Raw genomic sequence first — 18959 nt, forward strand, 5'->3', positions numbered from 1 at the left:
TAGGCTGATCTCAAACTCCTGACCTCAGGTGGTCCACCTGCCTTGGCCTCCCAAAGTGCTGGGATTACAGGTGTGAGCCATTGGCCAGTAGTTCTTACTGGTAATACCTTTCTTTATGTGATGTAGGGGAACATGCACCCCCTCCCGCCGGCCCCCCCACCCCCGCCTCAGGGGAGTGGGTAGCAAGCAAGGTGGTGTGGATGGGAAAGGAAGTGTCTTTATTTTTGTTTTTTCAATTTTTAATTTTTTTTTTGAGATGGAGTCTCACTCTGTCACCCAGGCTGGAGTGCAATGGTGCAATCTGGGCTCACTGCAACCTCCGCCTCCCAGGTTCAAGCAATTCTTCTGTCTCAGCCTCTTGAGTAGCTGGGTTTACAAGTGCCTGCCACCACACCCAGATAATTTTATATTTTTGGTAGAGATGGGGTTTCACCATGTTGACCAGGCTGGTCTGGAGCTCCTGGCTTCCCACCTTGGCCTCCCAAAGTGCTGGGATTACAGGCCACCACACCGGGCTAATTTTTTTTCTTTTTTTTTTTTTTAATCAGGCAGGCTCTTGAGCCATAGAAGGTTCAGAGACACTCCCCAGGAAGTGATATTTTTTTAGGAGCCCAAATTATTTTAATATTCCTACTCCTTTACTGCCAGAGATTCTAATACAGTTGGATGGGGTTGGGGCCCATGAGTCCTTACCAATATTAAGCACCCTGGGTGATACTGATGCAGTTTCCTTGTGCCATGTTTCTGAGAAATTCTGGTTTAGACTCTAGCCCAGCTTAATGGGAGGAAAGTAACTTCTCAGTTTCAGTGTTTACTTCTGTATATTCTAAGGATAATAATGTTTATTTTAATTTACAACAGGTGCAGTTTCTAAAGAGGCAGCAAAGATCATTCAAGATGTGAGTTTGATTGTTAATACTTTTCTTGATAATGCCACTTGGGCTTATTTTCACTTTGGATATAGCATTCTAATATATCCGAATGCTTTTCTTTTTGCTGGAAGAGGGTCCTAGTCATTAATCTAAGTCTTGGGCACAACTAACAGTAAAGTGACTGGCATAGGCTTTTGACCATATTTCAGCAACAATTACTGTTTTTGAAGATGATGTAAACGTGGATTGCTGTTCATAGTGGCAAGCTTAGTTTTTAAAAAAGTGGAGTGATATATTGTGCGCTTTTGTTTTGAATCTTACAGTTTAATCTTAGATCATTAGTAAGAATGCATTCTTGATTTATTTTATTATTTATATTCAGGTTCTTTAATTTATTTAAATTCTTGTTAATTCTATTTGGTTGGAAATAACAAAACTACATTATTTTTCTCTTTTACTATATTCAAGTATTTTCCTTTTAAGTTTCGAAAGTTCAGTGTAGTCCTGTTTTATGCAACTTTGAATTATGTGAGACTGAAAATAGTGCAAAGTAAAAATACATTTAGACTTTCACTTTATGTCTCAAATTTGAAATATTGTGAGACTTCTCAAAATTAAAAGAAATATTCAAGAAATGCATACTTTCAAGTCTGGCAGGCTGACTGCAAATTATGGCATTGTTGCCTTGTATCAGCATCACTTTAGCAGGAAAACAAAATTCCCATCATTCTTTATTAGTATCACATGATACTGTATCATTTCTTGGGTTAATGTTTTTGATGACTGTTATGCCTTTTTTTTTTTTTTTTTTTTTTTCTTTTGAGACAGGGTCTTGCTTTGTTGCCCAGGCTCGAGTGCAGTGGCATGATCATAGCTCACTGCAACCTTGAAATCCTGGGCTCAAGCAATCCCCTACCTCAGCCTCCTGAGGAGCTAGAACCACAGGTGTCTGCCACCACGCCCAGCTTGTTTTGTTTTTTTCTTTTGTTGAGATAGGGTCTCAGTCTTGCTATGTTGCCCAGGCTAGTCTCAAACTCCTGGCCTCAAGTGATCCTCCCGCCTCAGCCTCCAAGCTGTTGTGATTACAGGCATGAGCCGATGGCGCCCAGCTTGTGCTGCTGTCTTAAATTTGCTCTTGAGATAATTAAAACTCTTTTTCATATCATATCATATAATATAAATGCCATTATATTAAGTGGTGGTACTAGTGCTAAAAAATGTGCCCCAAATTTAATAACTTTAGAACAAAAGTTAGATGTGATAAAAAAAATCTATGAAGATGACCAAACCACTGCTGTGATATCTCATGCTATTAATTTAGGAGAGTGTACCCTGCAGAATATTAGTGGTAGTGCTCAAAAAACCGAAAGCAGTATTAAAGCAGGTATGCCTCTTAGTTCACAAAAATTATAACCAGGCATTGATAATGGAATAAATGGAAAAAGTTCTGGTAACACAAGTTGCAAGATCAATGCTGCCATAATGCACCCCTGAGGGCAATCTATCATCTATGCTAAGGCATGAGTATTCTGATTTTGATTTGAAAAGAGGTGACAGTGAGACAAAAGGTTTACTACAAGTCATGGCTGGCTCTCCAATTTTAAAGCTCACCAAGGTTTTAGGAATATAAAAATGAGCCGGCAAGCTGTATCTGCTAACTCCAAAGCTATCAAAACATTTCAGCCTTACCATAATTTAAAGAGGCTTTAACTTGGAAGACAACATAACAACATAACACCTGCTAATAAGGAATCTGTGCAAGTAGAACAGAAGGTAGATTTGCATAGAGTTCCTGAAGGAGGATATTGAATATTTGCTTGGGTTATTCCCCATGGATTAATAAAGGAAGTCTTGCTAGAATTAGAAAAATAAAAGCAGCTGGAAGAGGGTCCTAGCAGTCAAGCCGGGCCTTGGGCACAACTGACAGTAAAGTGACTGCCATAGGCTTTTGACCATATTTCAGCAGCAATTACTATTTTTGAAGGTGAGCTAAATGTGGATTGCTGTTCGTGGTGGCAAATCTAAAGATGAAAAATGTGTCTGCATACCAAGAAATCCTCAGTGAAAAAAAAAGAGAAAGAAAAACTCTCAAGCTACATTAGATTCATTCTTTAGCAAAAGTCTTCCAAGGAATCAGACCAGCCTTCACTGAAATGTGGAGAGATAGCTTGTCCTAATTTAGTGTCTCGTAACCCTCTCATTATTTGTGTTATTGGAAGATGATAGTAATTTCTCCTTAATTATTTTCAAGCAGCATACCACATTAGATAATGAACTGTCATTAAGTTAACTTGGCATTTATTTGAATATTATGTATTGTGCATTAAATTATATTTTAAAATTACATAATAAATCACTGTGTTGTACATTAATTATTAACCACACAATTGTATAATCAAGATATTAATGTATTATTATATATTAGTATTAACATGTATTCATAAAAACATTCTATATTAATTATAGATTTATGTACTCTGAGAATGCTTCTTTCCTCTATATATATGAGATAATTAGTCTTGAATTATGTTAGTTTTGAATTATTTAGTTTTTTAGGAACCTATACCTCATATTTCATGTAGCTGCCCTATATATGTTTTTCCTATGTGGAGTATTTGTTTTTTTTTTTTTTTTGAGACGGAGTCTCACTCTGTCCCCCAGGCTGGAATGCAGTGACCCGATCTCAGCTCACTGCAAGCTCTGCCTCCCGGGTTCACGCCATTCTCCTGCCTCAGCCTCTCGAGTAGCTGGGACTGCAGGCGCCCGCCACTACGCCCAGCTAATTTTTTGTATTTTTAGTGGAGACAGGATTTCACTGTGTTAGCCAGATTGGTTTTGATCTCCTGACCTTGTGATCCACCTGCCTTGGCCTCCCAAAGTGCTGGGATTACAGGCATGAGCCACCGTGACCGGCCCCTATGTGGAGTATTTCTATAATTCACCAGTCATTTAAACTATGTTACAGAATAGGTTTGATTAATATTTTTACTTTAGTCTATAAAAAGCATAATAATAAATAATGTAGTGCTCTTACAACATGAAAAAAAAAAAAAAAAAAAAAAAAACCTGACAGTTTTAGAATCTTTTCTTGGTTTCTCTGAGAACTTTGTTGTGAATCTCCCTCAAGTCACTTAAATGGTTTTAAAATTTTGGGAAAGGTGAAGAATACAGAAACTACAAAGAGGAAAATCTGTAAAACTCAGCAAACTTTTTTTTTTTTTTTTTTTTTTTGAGACGGAGTCTGGCTCTGTCACCCGGGCTGGAGTGCAGTGGCCGGATCTCAGCTCACTGCAAGCTCCGCCTCCCGGGTTTACGCCATTCTCCTGCCTCAGCCTCCCGAGTAGCTGGGACTACAGGCACCGCCACCTCGCCCAGCTAGTTTTTTGTATTTTTAGTAGAGACAGGGTTTCACCGTGTTAGCCAGGATGGTCTCGATCTCCTGACCTCGTGATCCGCCCATCTCGGCCTCCCAAAGTGCTGGGATTACAGGCTTGAGCCACTGCGCCCGGCCAGCAAACTTTTTCTTTAAAAGTCTAGATAGTAAATATTTTAGACTTTGTAGGTTCTATGGTTGCAACTGTAGACTCTGTCACCTCTGCCATTGTAGTGCAGAAGCTGCCATAAATAATACATGAAAGAGTGAGCGTGGCTATGTTCCAGTAAAATTTTATTTACAAAAACAGATGGTGGGCTGGACGTGGTGCACAGGCCATAGTTTGCCAACCCCTGCTCTATGATATTCCCACCATCCAGAATTAACCATTGTTAGATTTGGTTTATTTGCTCAGTTTCTTTCCCCTACCTTTTTCTCTTCTTTAAAAAATTAATCACTGCTACCAGTTCATCTCCTTTTTACATCCCTGGAAGCAACTACTATTATGAGTTTAGTGTGTGTTCTTTTAGATGGTCTTGTAATCTTTCATATTTACAGATCCATGGAAAATATTTAATATTGTTTTTAAAAATATCTGTCCATGTTGATACTGAGTAGGTTTGGTACATTCCTGTTGATTATAGTAATATTTTGCCTGTAGGTACCACATTTTATTTATCCGTTGCCCTATTGATGAACATTAGATCGTTTCCAGGTTTTCACTAATAAAAATCTTTGCAGCTAGGCACGGTGGCTCATGTCTGTAATCCCAGCATTTTGGGAGGCCAAGGTGGACAGATCTCTTGAGCTCAGGAGTTTGAGACCAGCCTGGACAACATGGCAAAACCCCATCTGTACTGAAAATACAAAAAATTAGCGAGGTGGTGGCAAGTGCATCTAGTCCCAGCTACTTGTGAGGCTGAGATGGGAGAATCACCTGAATCCAGGAGTTCAAGGCTGTAGTGAGCCTTGATTGCACCACTGCACTCCAGCTTGGGTGACAGAGTGAGACCCTGTATCAAAAAAAAAAAAAAAAAAGAAAAAAAAAATCTCTGGGGCCAAGTGTGGTGGCTCACGCCTGTAATCCCAGCTCTTTGGGAGGCCAAGGATCACTTGAGTCCAGGAGTTTGAGACCAGCCTGGGCAACATGATGAAACCTCATCTCTATAAAAAATACCAAAAAATTAGCTGGGTATGGTGGTGCATTCCTGTAGTCCCAGCTACTCAGGAGGCTGAGGTGGGAGGGTTGCTTGAGCCTAGGAGGTAGGTCAAAGCTGCGGTGAGCTGAGATCACACCACTACACTCCAGCCTGGGTGACACAGTGAGACCCTGTCTCTAAATAAATAAATAAATAAATAAAAATATCTGCTACAGTGAATATCCTTGTATAGATCTCCTTCTGTGTGTGTAGATGTGTAGAAATGGAAGAGTGGAATTGTTAGGTCAAAGAGCATTTTCATTTTTAGGGCTGTTCCAACTTTTATCCCTACCAACAGTTATGACTGTACCCATATATTACAGCCTCACCATCATTTAATGTTGTCAGATTTAAACTTTTTTTCCAATCTGCTTGGTGGTATCTTATTGTTGTCTTATTTTGTGTGTCACTGATTACCAGTAGGTTTGCTTATATTTCTGTTATTTGGTCATTTGAATTTTCTTTAATTTCCTGTTTTTAATTTTTCCCCATTTTTGTGTTGAATTATCTTTTTCTTAATGATTTTTAGGTGGTCTCTCTATAATCTGGATTTTCCCCTTTTCAACTAATTATTTTCATCAACACAAAAATACGCAGTCCTACATCTTATCTGAGAATAATCCTTTTTTAACACCATGGCCCTCCAGCAAGTATCCCTTTTCTCTGCTTTCTTTATGGAAAAACTCCTCTAAAGGTAGCCTGTTTTTGCCGCCTCTGCCTCCTTATCTGTTATCTCTCCTTAGGTCACTCCAGTCAGGCTTTTGTCTGCACCATTGCATTGAAACTGTTCTTGTCAATATTGCCATCAGTCTTTATTTTGCCAAATCTGGTAGTCAATTTACTGTATTTAACACAGTTACTCTGTCCTCCTTTTTTGAAATACTTTCTTCGTTCAACTTCCAGGACATCATACTTGGCCCTTTTCTCAGTCTACATTACTTTTAGTGAACTCATGCAGTCCTGTGGTTTTATTGATTGATTGATTGATTGAGACAGGGTCTTGAGTGCAGTGGCATGATCTCAGCTCACTGCAACCTCCACCTTCTGGGATTGAGAGGCCCTCCCACCTCAGCCTTCTGGTAGTTGGGACCACAGCGGCATGCCACCATGCCTGGCTAACTTTGTATATTTTTAGTAGAGATGAGGTCTTGCTATGTTGCCCAGGCTGGTCTCAAACTTCTGGACTCAAGCCATCCTCCCGCCTCAGCCTCCCAAAGTGCTAGGATATAGGTGTGAGCCATTTCTCTTGGCCCAGTCCTGTGGTTTTAAATACCACCTAGATGGTGGTTGATTCCTTCTAGATTTATTTAGATTTATTTCTCTTACCCTGACCTTTGAGCTCCAGATTCATGTATCCAGCTGCCGACTTGACATTTACACTTAGATGATTAACAGCCATCTCAAATAATATATCTAAAACAGAACCCTTTTATCCCCCCAGACTTCTCTTCAGTGATCCCTACTTCTTACCACCTCCATTACCACCTCTTTAGTCTGAGCATCATCATTCTTTTGGATTATTGCAGTGACCTATCTGTCTTCCTGCTTCCATTTTTGTCCTTTGCAGTTTTTTCTCTACACTGTTACCAGAATGGTCTTTTAAAAACCCAAATCAGATCATGTCATTCCTCTGCTGAAAAACCTTCAATGAAATTCTGAAAAGAATAAAGAAGGCAAAGAGCTAGTTTCCACATATTGAAATTATAGGAAAACTACGGATATAAAGCTGCGTAGTTAAAACAGTTGGTACTGGTGCATGAACAGACAGACAGCTCAGTAGAAGAGAAATCCAGAAATAGGCCCAAACATTTTTTTTTTTTTTTTTTTTGAGACAGAGTCTCGCCCTGTTGCCCATACTGGAGTGCAGTTCTGTGATCTCGGCTCACTTCAACCTCTGCCTCCCAGGTTCAAGCAGTTCTCTGCCTCAGCCTCCCTAGTAGCTGGGATTACAGGTGCGCGCCACCATGCCCGGCTAATTTTTGTATTTTTAGTAGAGACAGGGTTTCACCATCTTTGCCACGCTAGTCTTGAACTCCTGACCTCGTGATTCACCCACCTCGGCCTCCCAAAGTGCTGGGATTACAGGCATGAGCCACAGCACCTGACCCAAACATATATTTAATATATAGGAATTTAGTAATGATAGAGGTGACATTTCAGATCAATAGGAAAAATATGGATTATTTAATAAATAATGCTGTGACAACTGAGTAGACACATGGAAGAAAATATAGATTTGTACCTCACAATTTAGACCAAAATAAAGTTCAGATGGAGAAAGACCTAAGAAATTGTAAGTATGTAGTCAGAAAAATATAGGAAAAAATTTTAACAGTGTAGAAGTCTTTCTAAATATGTCACAAAACCCAGAAGCCGTAAAAGAATCAATGGGGAAATTCAACCATATTTCAAAATCGAAAGACAAATGACAAAATGAAAAGGTTACATACAACTCATGTTACAAAAATCTAGTTTTTTTAAATAGTAAAGAGCTTCTATGGGCCAGGTGCGGCGGCTCATGCCTGTAATCCCAACACTTTGGGAGGCCGAGGTGGGCAAATCTCCTCAGGGCAGGAGTTCAGCCTGGCCAACATGGCGAAACCCTGTCTCTACTAAAAATACAAAAATTAGTTGGGTGTGTTGGCGCACGCCTGTAATCCCAGCCACTCAGGTGGCTAAGGCACGGGTGGTAATTGCTTGATCCCGGGATGCAGAGGTTGCAGTGAGCTGAGATCACGCCACTGCACTTAAGTCTGGGTGACAGAGCGAGACTGTCTCAAAAAACAAAAACAAAAACAAAAAATCCCCAAGGAGCTTCTGTGAATCATTTTAAATGCAGGTAGGAAAGTGGGCAAAAGTAACATATGCAAAGATATTTAACTTCAAAATGAGAGAAATGCTGGTTAGAACTATGGTTTAATCAGATTGGCAAAGAAAAATGATGGGTAACGCTGCTAAGGTATTCTTATTGCCAGTAGAAGTGTAAATTGATAAAAGTGCTGCAGAGGGCAATTTAGTAGAACCTGTTAAAATTTTAACTACCATTTACCCAGGAACTCCATTTTTAGGAATTTATCTTTCAGATACATTTTGTACATTTATGAAATGGAGCATGTACAAGGATTTTAATCATAGCATTGTTTGTAGTAGCAGAAGCTTGAAAACAACCTATTATTTCACCAGTGGTCAGGGCCGTGGTGTATTCACTCTTGAGTTATTGTGTGAATTAGAAAAAAATAGCTCTACGTGGGCAGGGTCTGAAATGTACCCTTTTTGAATTTCACACCTATTTATATGGCCTGGCATGTGGAGTTGCTGTCCAGGCATACATAGTGGCCTTGTTGAGGCTGTAGTTAAAACTGAACAAAGTATATATCCCTAACAATGGAATATTACACAGTTGTTAAAAAAGAATGTGGCAGCTCAGTATATGCATACATAGAGGAGTCTCAAATATCATAAGTGAAAAAAGACACAAAATTGTGTAACATGGTGCCATTTGTGCTACACACACACACTTATGTATATGTGTAGACTATCCCTGGAAGACAACTAATAAATGGGTAATAGTGGTTGCCTCTAAGGATAATTGAATCACTAGGGGAGAATTTTAAAAGGGAAAATTATTTTTTCATTGTGTATTATTTGAATCTTTGAATTTTTTTGGCACATCTGTTAAACATGCATAGAATTTTTTTTGAAAAGATAAAGGAAAATGGTAATTAATATGAATTGAGAGTTCACAGAAGAGGGACTACAAATAATGCTTACATGTGAAAAATACCTAACTACACTAAAGTAAAATAATTTTTCACGTATTGAGAAATAACAAAATGTTTGGTAATACTCTATTGACTAGGATACTGGGAAAGGCCCACATCTGTTGAGAATGGTCACATAATTTGATATAAGGTCTATGGAGAGCAATGTGGCAGTACCATCAGAATTAACATTATGTATTCGGGACCCACCAACAACACTTCTAAGACTTTATTCTGTAGATAAACTAGCACATGTAGAATTAATTTAGGTCTAAACATACTCATTGTAGCATTGTTTATAACAGTAAAAGATTTATAACATCCTAGATATGTTCATCAGGGATTCTTCAGATTACTTTTGGTACATTTAATAATGGAATACTATGCAAGCTGTTATTTATACAATGTTGTGTAAATGGACCTCGAAGATAGTTTACTAAGTGACGAGCAAGATTCTGAATCTTGATAATAATAGGCTACACTTTGTAGTCAGAAGCAACTTTGTTTAATTACATAGACCATCTCTAGGATATATAGTAGTACTGCTTATCTGTGGCTTGAAAATATGAAATGGAAAATTCCAGAAATAATTCATAAGTTTTAAATTGTGTGCCATTCTGAGTAGCACGATGAAATATCATGCCATTCTACCTGGGATGTAAATCATCTCTTTGTCTAGCATATCCACACTGTGTATACTACCCATCACTAGTCAGTAGGCATCTCAGTTATCAGGTCACAAGAAGGATGAGTACAGCACATTAAGATATTTTGAGAGAGAGTACATTCACGTAACTTTTATTACAGTATATTATAATTTTTCTATTTCGTTAGTAGTTACTGTTAACCTCTTACTATGCCTAATTTATAAATAAAACTATCATAGGTATATATGTATAAAAATATAGTGTGTATATACAGAACCCTATATACAACATATATACATATATGTTGCCTATATGTTGCATATACATATATGTATATGTGTATGTACATATACAACATATATACATATACATATATTGTATATGTATATACAACCCTATATACATATTTCAGGCAACAAAGTGGTTGCCTGAAACCATGGATCATACTAAACCCTATATACATATATGTGTGTCTATATATCACACTTAGCACTTATCACTACCTGGAATTATATATACACACATACATATCTGTGTGTATATATATGTATACATATATATACATATACATATATATTATGTATATATGTATACATATATAGTATATACATATATCTTATGCATATATATGTATATATACATATATCCATAATACATATTATGGATATGTATATATCATATATGAATATATTATGGATATATGTATATATCCATATATGTATACATATATACATATATACACATATATACATATGTGTGTGTGTATATAGGGTTCGGTATGATCCATGGTTTCAGGCAAACACTGGGGGTCTTGGAACATATTCCCAGCAGATAAGGGGGAACAACTGTATAAGAAACTGGGAACAGTGGTTGTGTTCAAGATTGAGTCTGGGTAGATGGCAGTCATTCGTGTATATATTACTTTAATTGCAAAAACGACAGTTATTTTTGCACCAACGCAGTACTTCCATACCTTTTGAATTTTGCACTGAGTTCATGTATTACTTCTGTTTAAAGTAAATTTAAATATAACCTCCAATGGCTTCCCATCAACATTTAAAATACAATCGTAATTTTGTTTTTAACTGAGACCTTCCAGATCCTATACAATTTAGTTTCTGCCTACTTCTCCAAATGTATCATTCTCCCGCTGCTTACTGTCTTTCAGCCTTGTTCTTGTTGATGTTTCTAAAGCATGCCAAGCTTTCTCCCACTTCAGGGTTTTTGCACCTATAGTCTTCCTGCCTGAACTCTTCTGACCTTAGGCCTTTGCATGGCTTACTCTTTTGAATAATTCAAAAGGTCTCTGCTCAGATGTTTACTTTGAAATTGCCCCTCCTCCATGCCATCACTCTCCATTCCTGTACGCTGCTTTATTTTCTTCATTGCACTTATCACTACCTAGAATTATATATTATTTGTTTTACTTGTTTATTGTTTGTGCCTTCCTCTAGAATGTAAGGCTCATAAGAGCAGAACTTTGTCTTGTTTTCTGCTGTATCTCCAGGGCTTAGAACAGTGCCTGGCTTGTAGTAAACATTCAGGAAATAAATACTGAGTGAATACACATGTTTTAAGTACATTCTTCCTCTCTGTTGTTTGTCCTGTAACTTTGTTTTGTAAAGACCTTTGTTTACAGAAGTTTTTATTTTTGATTAAAAAAATTTACTTTTTAAGAGCTTTATTATGATAGGCAGAATAGTAGCCCCCTCCAAAGATGTCCATGTCCTTGTCCACGGAATCTGTGAATATATTACATTACATGGCAAAGGTGAATTAAGGTAGCAAATGGCATTAGGGTTACTAATCAGCTAACCTTAAAATAGGGAGATTATCCTGGATCATCTGAGCAGTTTTAAATTTTGAGGTACTCAAATGTATCAACCTTCTACTTTGATTGACTCTTTTGTGTTTTATTTAAGAATACTTTGTGATCCCGGCCGGGCACGGTGGCTCACGCCTGTAATCCTAGCACTTTGGGAGGCCGAGGTGGGTGGATCACGAGGTCAGGAGTTCAAGACCAGCCTGGCCAACATGGTGAAACGCTGTCTCTACTAAAAATACAAAAAATTAGCTGGGCGTGGTGGCGCACACCTGTGGTCCCAGCTACTCAGGAGGCTGAGGCACAAGAATCGCTTGAACCTGGGAGGCGAAGGTTGCAGTGAGCCGAGATTGTGCCACTGTACTCCAGCCTGGGTGACAGAGTGAGACTCTGTCTCAAAAAAAAAGAAAAAAGAAAAGAATACTTTGTGATCTGGTTATACTTTGTGATCTGGTTATTTGAAAGTTCTCTAGTGACTTTAGTTTTGGGTTTTTTTTTTTCTTTTTTTTTTCTGAGATCTTTAATTGATGTGGAATGTATTTTTGTGTATGGTCTGAGGTTGGATCTAATTTTTCTGAGTAGCCAATTGTCCTAATCAGCAAGATTAACAATTGTTTTCATTGTTTTGATCATACTTATTTTAAAAATATATATTTATAAATTTTATATTTATAGTTTATAAATATTTTTTAAAATCAGTAAATTAAACTAATGCTGATTGGGAGAAATAGGAATCTGTGTGTATTTTCCAAGGTGACTTTTTTATTGCAACCACTCTTTCAGAGGAATTGTATTTCTCCTGATGTATATCAACTTTCAATTGATAGCAATTATAGTCAGTGATAAGATACTAAAAAAAAATCTTTCTGCGGTTTCTGAATTTGCTTTTAACTAGGAAAGTACACAGGCAGATGCCATGAAATTTCCATCTTCCCAATCTTCCCAGCCTTCCAGGCTTTTAAAGAACAAAGGCATATCATGCAAACCCGTCACACAGACCAAGGCCACTTCTTGCAAACCACATACACAGCACAAAGAATGTCAGACAGGTATGTATCCTTGTGTTCCCATGTACAAAGCTTGTTTTCTGGCTTGTTTGTTTCTGTTTTTTAAAAAAGGAAAGAAAATAATTGACAGATTCTTAAATGTGAAAACATTCCTTTTCTTGGCTCACATACTTTAAATACTTAATTTATTGCTTTCATAATTATTAACACTAATAACCAGCTATTATAACAAGCTATTATAATTACTAACATATAGTTTTAGTTGAAAGCATTAATGATTTAACCTGTTTTTTTTTAAATACTGCAAATTCAATTGTCAGTTGCTAACAGTACAACTAATTTATCTGAGGTATTGGTGACCATGAAAATTGTTTGAGCTTATATTTGAAAAAGTTGTAAAGTATTACTTTTAATCCAACTACCCTTAGATTTTCAATTGATTTAATAGTCTACTGTGCCTAAAGCATTGATTTTTTTTTTTTTTTTTTTTTTTTTTTGAGATGGAGTTTCACTCTTGTCGCCCAGGCTAGAGTGTAATAGCACGATCTTGGCTCCCTATAACTCCTGGGTTCAAGTGATTCTCCTGCCTCAGCCTCCTGAGCAGCTGGGATTACAGGTGCCTGCCGCCAACCTGGCTAATTTTTTTTTTTTTTTTTTTTTTTGAGACGGAGTCTTGCTCTGTCGCCCAGGCTGGAATGCAGTGGCGCAATCTTGGCTCACTGCAAGCTCCGCCTCCCGGGTTCACGCCATTCTCCTGCCTCAGCCTCCTGAGTAGCTGGGACTACAGGCGCCCGCTACCTCGCCCGGCTAGTTTTTTGTATTTTTTTAGTAGAGACGGGGTTTCACCATGTTAGCCAGGATGCTCTCAATCTCCTGACCTCGTGATCTGCCCGTCTCGGCCTCCCAAAGTGCTGGGATTACAGGCTTGAGCCACCGCGCCCAGCCATCTGGCTAATTTTTGTATTTTTAGTAGAGACGGGGTTTCATCACTTTGACCAGGCTGGTTTTGAACTCCTGACCTCAGGTGATCTGCCTGCCTCGACCTCCCAAAGTGCTGGGATTACAGGCATGAGCCACTGCCCCCGGCCTGATTTTTGTTTTTAATAATAATTTTACTTCATAGAATACGCTGTATTTAAAAGCTTAGTCTGTCAACAAGTAGTAAGTTTTTATGTAGGGTACCTTTATTTTGGTAGAAGTCAAGGAGAATCCTGTTTTCCTTCCTCAGGAAATTTATATTCCTATTAAAACAATATATTCTTTGTACTTGAATTTATATTAAAAAACATTAACACATGGAGAGTACTGAAGGATCTGTGGGCATCTATGTGTGTGTGTGTGCGCGCACGTGCGTGCTTACGTTTTGAGTTCTAGATTAAATATTGAATTGTCGGTCGGGCGCGGTGACTCATGCATATAGTCCCAGCACTTTGGGAGGCCAACATGGGCGGATCACCTGAGGTCAGGAGTTTGAGACCAGCCTAACCAACATGGTGAAACCCCATCTCTACTAAAAATACAAAATTAGCCGGGCGTGGTGGCACATGACTGTAATCCCAGCTACTCAGGAGGCTGAGGCAGGAGAATCGCTTGAACCTGGGAGTCAGAGGTTGCTGTGAGCCAAGATCGCGCCATTGTGCTGCAACCTGGGCAACAAGAGTGAAACTCCATCTTTTTTAAAATAGTAAATCTTGAATTGTTTTCTAACAATTGAAATTATTTTTTCATTTGACATTGCATTGGAAACATTATTCCACATCAATGTAAATTTAAATATACATCGATATTCTTTTTTTCCAATTTTTATTTTATTATGTTTATTTTATTTTATCTTATTTTATTTTATTCAGGGGGTACATGTGCAGATTTGTTACCTGGGTATGAGATTCTTAAAATAGAATTCAGTGTATATAATATAACCAACTCCGTAAAATTGGAAATTTAGATATATTATAAGCAATGTTGGGTTAAGCTATGTTAATGGATCTTTGTCCACTTGCCTAATTATGTCCTTAGGATAAATCCTAATCAGTGGAATTATTGATTCAAAGACTATCATCGATTTTTTTTTTTTTGAGACAGAGTCTATCTCTGTCGCCCAGGCTGTAGTGCAGTGGTGCGATCTCGGCTCACTGTAGCCCCCACCTCCCGGGTTCAAGCCATTCTCCTGCCTCAAGCCTCCCAAGTAGATGGGATTACAGGCACCCGTGACCACGCCCAGCTAATTTTTTTTGTATTTTTAGTAGAGACGGGTTTCACTGTGTTGGCCACGCTGGTCTCAAACTCCTGACCTCATGATCCGCCTGCCTCAGCCTCCCAAAGTGCTGGGATTACAAGCATGAGCCACTGTGCCTGGCCTATCATCTATTCTTAAAGCTTTTGATACCTGTTGCCTAAATTGCCCTCCTGAAAAGTCACATCAATGTATGCTCCAACCAGCAGTGTTCAGGAGGATCCGTTTCTCTACAACTCACTGACACTGAGTATCAAAATTCAGAAAGGTTGAGTATACAGTACAGTCAACACTAGTATACTCTTCATCTAGATTAATGAAATGTTACCTTTTTTAAATTTTTTTTTTTTTTTCTGGATTGTTTCAAGTAAAACATTATTTTTCTTTCTCTTTTTCTTCCTTTTCTTTCTTTTTTTTGAGATGGAGTTTCGCTCTTGTCTCCCAGGCTGGAGTGCAATGGCGTGATCTCAGCACACTGCACCCTCCGCTTCCCGGGTTCAAGCAATTCTCCTGTCTCAGCCTCTCAAGTGGCTGGGATTATAGGCACGTACCACCATGCCTGGCTAATTTTGTGTTTTTAGTAGAGAGGGGGTTTCACCATGTTGGCCTTGCTGGTCTCGAACTCCTGACCTCAGGTGATATGCCCACCTTGGCCTCCCAAAGTGCTGGGATTACAGGTGTGAGCCCCATGCCTGCCTTTTTTTTCTTTTTCTTTAAAAATTTTTTTGATACCAGTGTCACTCACCAATAAAAAATTTATTCTTTTTTTTTTGTTTTTTGAGACACAGTCTCAAGAGTGCAGTGGCGTGATCCTGGCTCCCTGCGGCCTCAACCTCCTGGGCTCAGGTGATCCTCTTGCTTTAGCTACCCAAGTATAGGCGTGTGCCACTGCCCCCAGCCAATTTTTTTTTTTTTTTTTAGAGATGGAGTTTTGCCATGTTGCCCAGACTGGTCTCTAATACCAGGGCTCAAGTGATCCACCCACCTTGGCATCCCAAAGTGCTGGGATTATAGGTGTGAGCCACCGTGCCCAGCCAAAAAGTTTATTGTTAATTTGATGTGTACTGTGGTCTTCGCCCTCATTTCAATAACCTATTGGGTGCTTGGGATTACTTGTACATGTATCACATCCTACAGTTTTATTATAGCTAGTGATCAAGCTTTGGGCAAAGGAGAAATTCAGTTGTCAGTGGCATCACTGGAAGTATTATGATTTGTGCTTAAACTTTTATCAGTGCATTCTTTTGATAAATAGAAATAGTAACAAAATATGAATTTTAAATGTGTGGGGAGATACATAAGGAACATTGCTTATTTGTTCTTGAAAATAACAGTGATTCAAATATTTCATTCAGATTTACCTATGCCTAATGAAAAAAATGATGCAGAACTTGATTCTCCACCTTCAAAGAAAAAAAGATTAGGTTTTTTCCAGACTTACGATACAGAATATTTAAAAGTTGGTTTTATTATCTGTCCTGGATCAAAAGAAAGTTCACCAAGGCCACAGTGTGTCATTTGTGGAGAGATCTTATCCAGTGAAAACATGAAGCCAGCAAATCTTTCTCATCATTTGAAGACAAAACATTCAGAATTAGAAAACAAACCAGTAGATTTTTTTGAACAAAAATCTCTAGAAATGGAATGTCAAAATAGTTCTATAAAAAAGTGTTTACTAGTTGAAAAGTCACTTGTGAAAGCTTCTTATTTAATTGCTTTCCAAACTGCTGCAAGCAAGAAGCCATTCTCCATTGCTGAAGAATTAATTAAACCATATTTAGTAGAAATGTGTTCAGAAGTTTTGGGTTCAAGTGCTGGAGACAAAATGAAAACTATCCCACTTTCTAATGTTACAATTCAACACAGGATTGACGAACTATCTGCAGACATTGAAGACCAGCTGATTCAAAAGGTCAGAGAGTCAAAGTGGTTTGCCCTGCAGATAGATGAGTCATCAGAAATCTCAGATATCACACTTCTTTTGTGCTATATTCGTTTCATTGATTATGATTGTCGTGATGTAAAAGAAGAATTATTATTTTGCATTGAAATGCCTACTCGAATAACTGGTTTTGAAATATTTGAACTAATAAATAAATATATTGATAGTAAATCTCTGAATTGGAAACATTGTGTTGGTCTCTGTACCGATGGGGCTGCAAGCATGACTGGCAGGTATTCTGGTTTAAAAGCAAAAATTCAAGAAGTTGCCATGAATACAGCGGCATTTACACATTGTTTTATTCACCGTGAACGTTTAGTGGCAGAAAAGTTGTCTCCATGTTTACATAAAATTCTTTTGCAGTCAGCACAAATTCTAAGTTTTATAAAGAGCAATGCATTGAATTCACGTATGTTAACAATTTTGTGTGAAGAGATGGGATCTGAGCATGTGAGTTTACCGCTTCATGCTGAAGTACGTTGGATATCAAGAGGGAGAATGTTAAAAAGATTATTTGAATTACGACATGAGATTGAAATATTTTTAAGTCAAAAGCATTCAGATTTGACCAAGTATTTTCATGATGAGGAATGGGTTGCAAAGCTGGCCTACTTATCAGATATATTTTCACTTATAAATGAATTAAATTTAAGTCTCCAAGGAACTTTGACTACTTTCTTCAATTTGTGTAATAAAATTGATGTATTTAAGAGAAAGTTAAAAATGTGGTTGAAGCGCACACAAGAGAATGACTATGACATGTTCCCTTCATTTTCTGAATTCTCAAATTCATCAGGCTTAAATATGACAGAGATCACAAGGATTATTTTTGAGCACCTGGAAGGACTTTCTCAAGTGTTCAGTGACTGTTTTCCACCAGAACAAGACTTGCGTTCAGGAAATTTGTGGATAATTAACCCTTTTATGAATCACCAAAATAATAATCTCACCGACTTCGAAGAAGAAAAGCTAACACAGCTATCTTCAGATTTAGGATTACAATCAGTATTTAAATCAGTGTCTGTAACTCAGTTTTGGATAAATGCAAAGACAAGTTACCCAGAACTCCATGAAAGGGCAATGAAATTTTTATTACCCTTTTCAACTGTTTATTTATGTGATGCTGCCTTTTCAGCTTTGACTGAGTCAAAACAAAGAAATCTGTTGGTTTCTGGCCCTGCCCTAAGACTTGCAGTCACATCTTTAATTCCAAGGATAGAAAAATTAATGAAGGAAAAAGAGTAGCAATATGCACATTGCTTAATAGCGAAGTCAATAATCTCGTGTTTTGTATAAGTATCCTAAAAGATAATTTCCTAATGTGGATTTGTGTTTTCAGTGATTAAATGTTTTAATAATTTTTCCCTTTTTGTTGAGGAATTTAATAATTATGATTTTTATAAGTAATTGTGTATAATTATAATCCAGGGTAGAAAATTTAGTTATTTCATTAAATTTGGATTAGTGACAAAGACTGAAGGTAATGAGAGGCCCAGTTTATAATGTAACAGCACAACCTGAATGTTGAAACAGCTTGGCCTTTAGAAGCGAGTGGAACATTTCAGTCTTCCAGCCAACCAGCTACTTACCCCAGCAAGGTTGTGAGTAGGTGGAAAAGATGGATCTTTTTTTTTTTTTCTTTTTTTTGAGATGGAGTTTTGCTCTTGTTGCCCAGGCTGGAGTGCAATGGCGTGATCTCGGCTCACTGGAACCTCTGCCTTCTGGGTTCAAACAGTTCTGCCTTGGCCTTCTGGGTAGCTGGGGTTACAAGGCATGTGCCATTACACCTGTCTGTTGTATTTTTCTAGTAGAGATGGGGTTTTACCATGTTGGTCAGGCTGGTCTCGAACTCCTGACCTTAAGTGATCCACCTGCCTCAGCCTCCCAAAGTGCTGGGATTACAAGTATGAGCCACTATGCCCAGCTGGAAAAAGACAGATCTAAGCAGCTTGGGTAACTGTAAATGGAAGCAGTAGGGGGGTTTGAGACCCCTGCTTGGGGGCTTTCTGGCCTAATATACCAGAGCTTAGCAAACTTTTTAAATAAAGAGCCAGATAGTAAATATTTTCAGCTTTGCAGGCCATACTGTCACAGCTACTCAAT

At 38.0% G+C, this 18959-nt stretch overlaps 1 protein-coding gene across 25 annotated transcripts in view; it reads left to right on the forward strand.

Annotated features, from left to right (window-relative positions):
- The window catches only part of ZMYM6 (zinc finger MYM-type containing 6), a 46750-nt gene extending 28531 nt beyond the window's left edge, over positions 1-18219 (forward strand). For 17 of the 25 annotated variants that reach the window (XM_077992005.1, XM_077992094.1, XM_077992110.1 and 14 more), the window contains 3 exons: positions 862-899; positions 12570-12723; positions 16270-18219. In XM_077992005.1, the coding sequence (XP_077848131.1) occupies positions 862-899; positions 12570-12723; positions 16270-18101 (2024 nt within the window). In that variant the 3' untranslated portion in view covers positions 18102-18219. Of the gene's footprint in view, positions 1-861; positions 900-12569; positions 12724-15702; positions 15908-16269 lie in introns of those variants that run through there. The other 8 variants (XM_077992044.1, XM_077992053.1, XM_077992142.1 and 5 more) reach the window with 3 other exon arrangements.
- Positions 18220-18959: the final 740 nt, after the last annotated feature.

This window comes from Macaca mulatta, chromosome 1, assembly GCF_049350105.2.
Source record: "Macaca mulatta isolate MMU2019108-1 chromosome 1, T2T-MMU8v2.0, whole genome shotgun sequence".
Lineage (NCBI taxonomy): Eukaryota > Metazoa > Chordata > Mammalia > Primates > Cercopithecidae > Macaca > Macaca mulatta.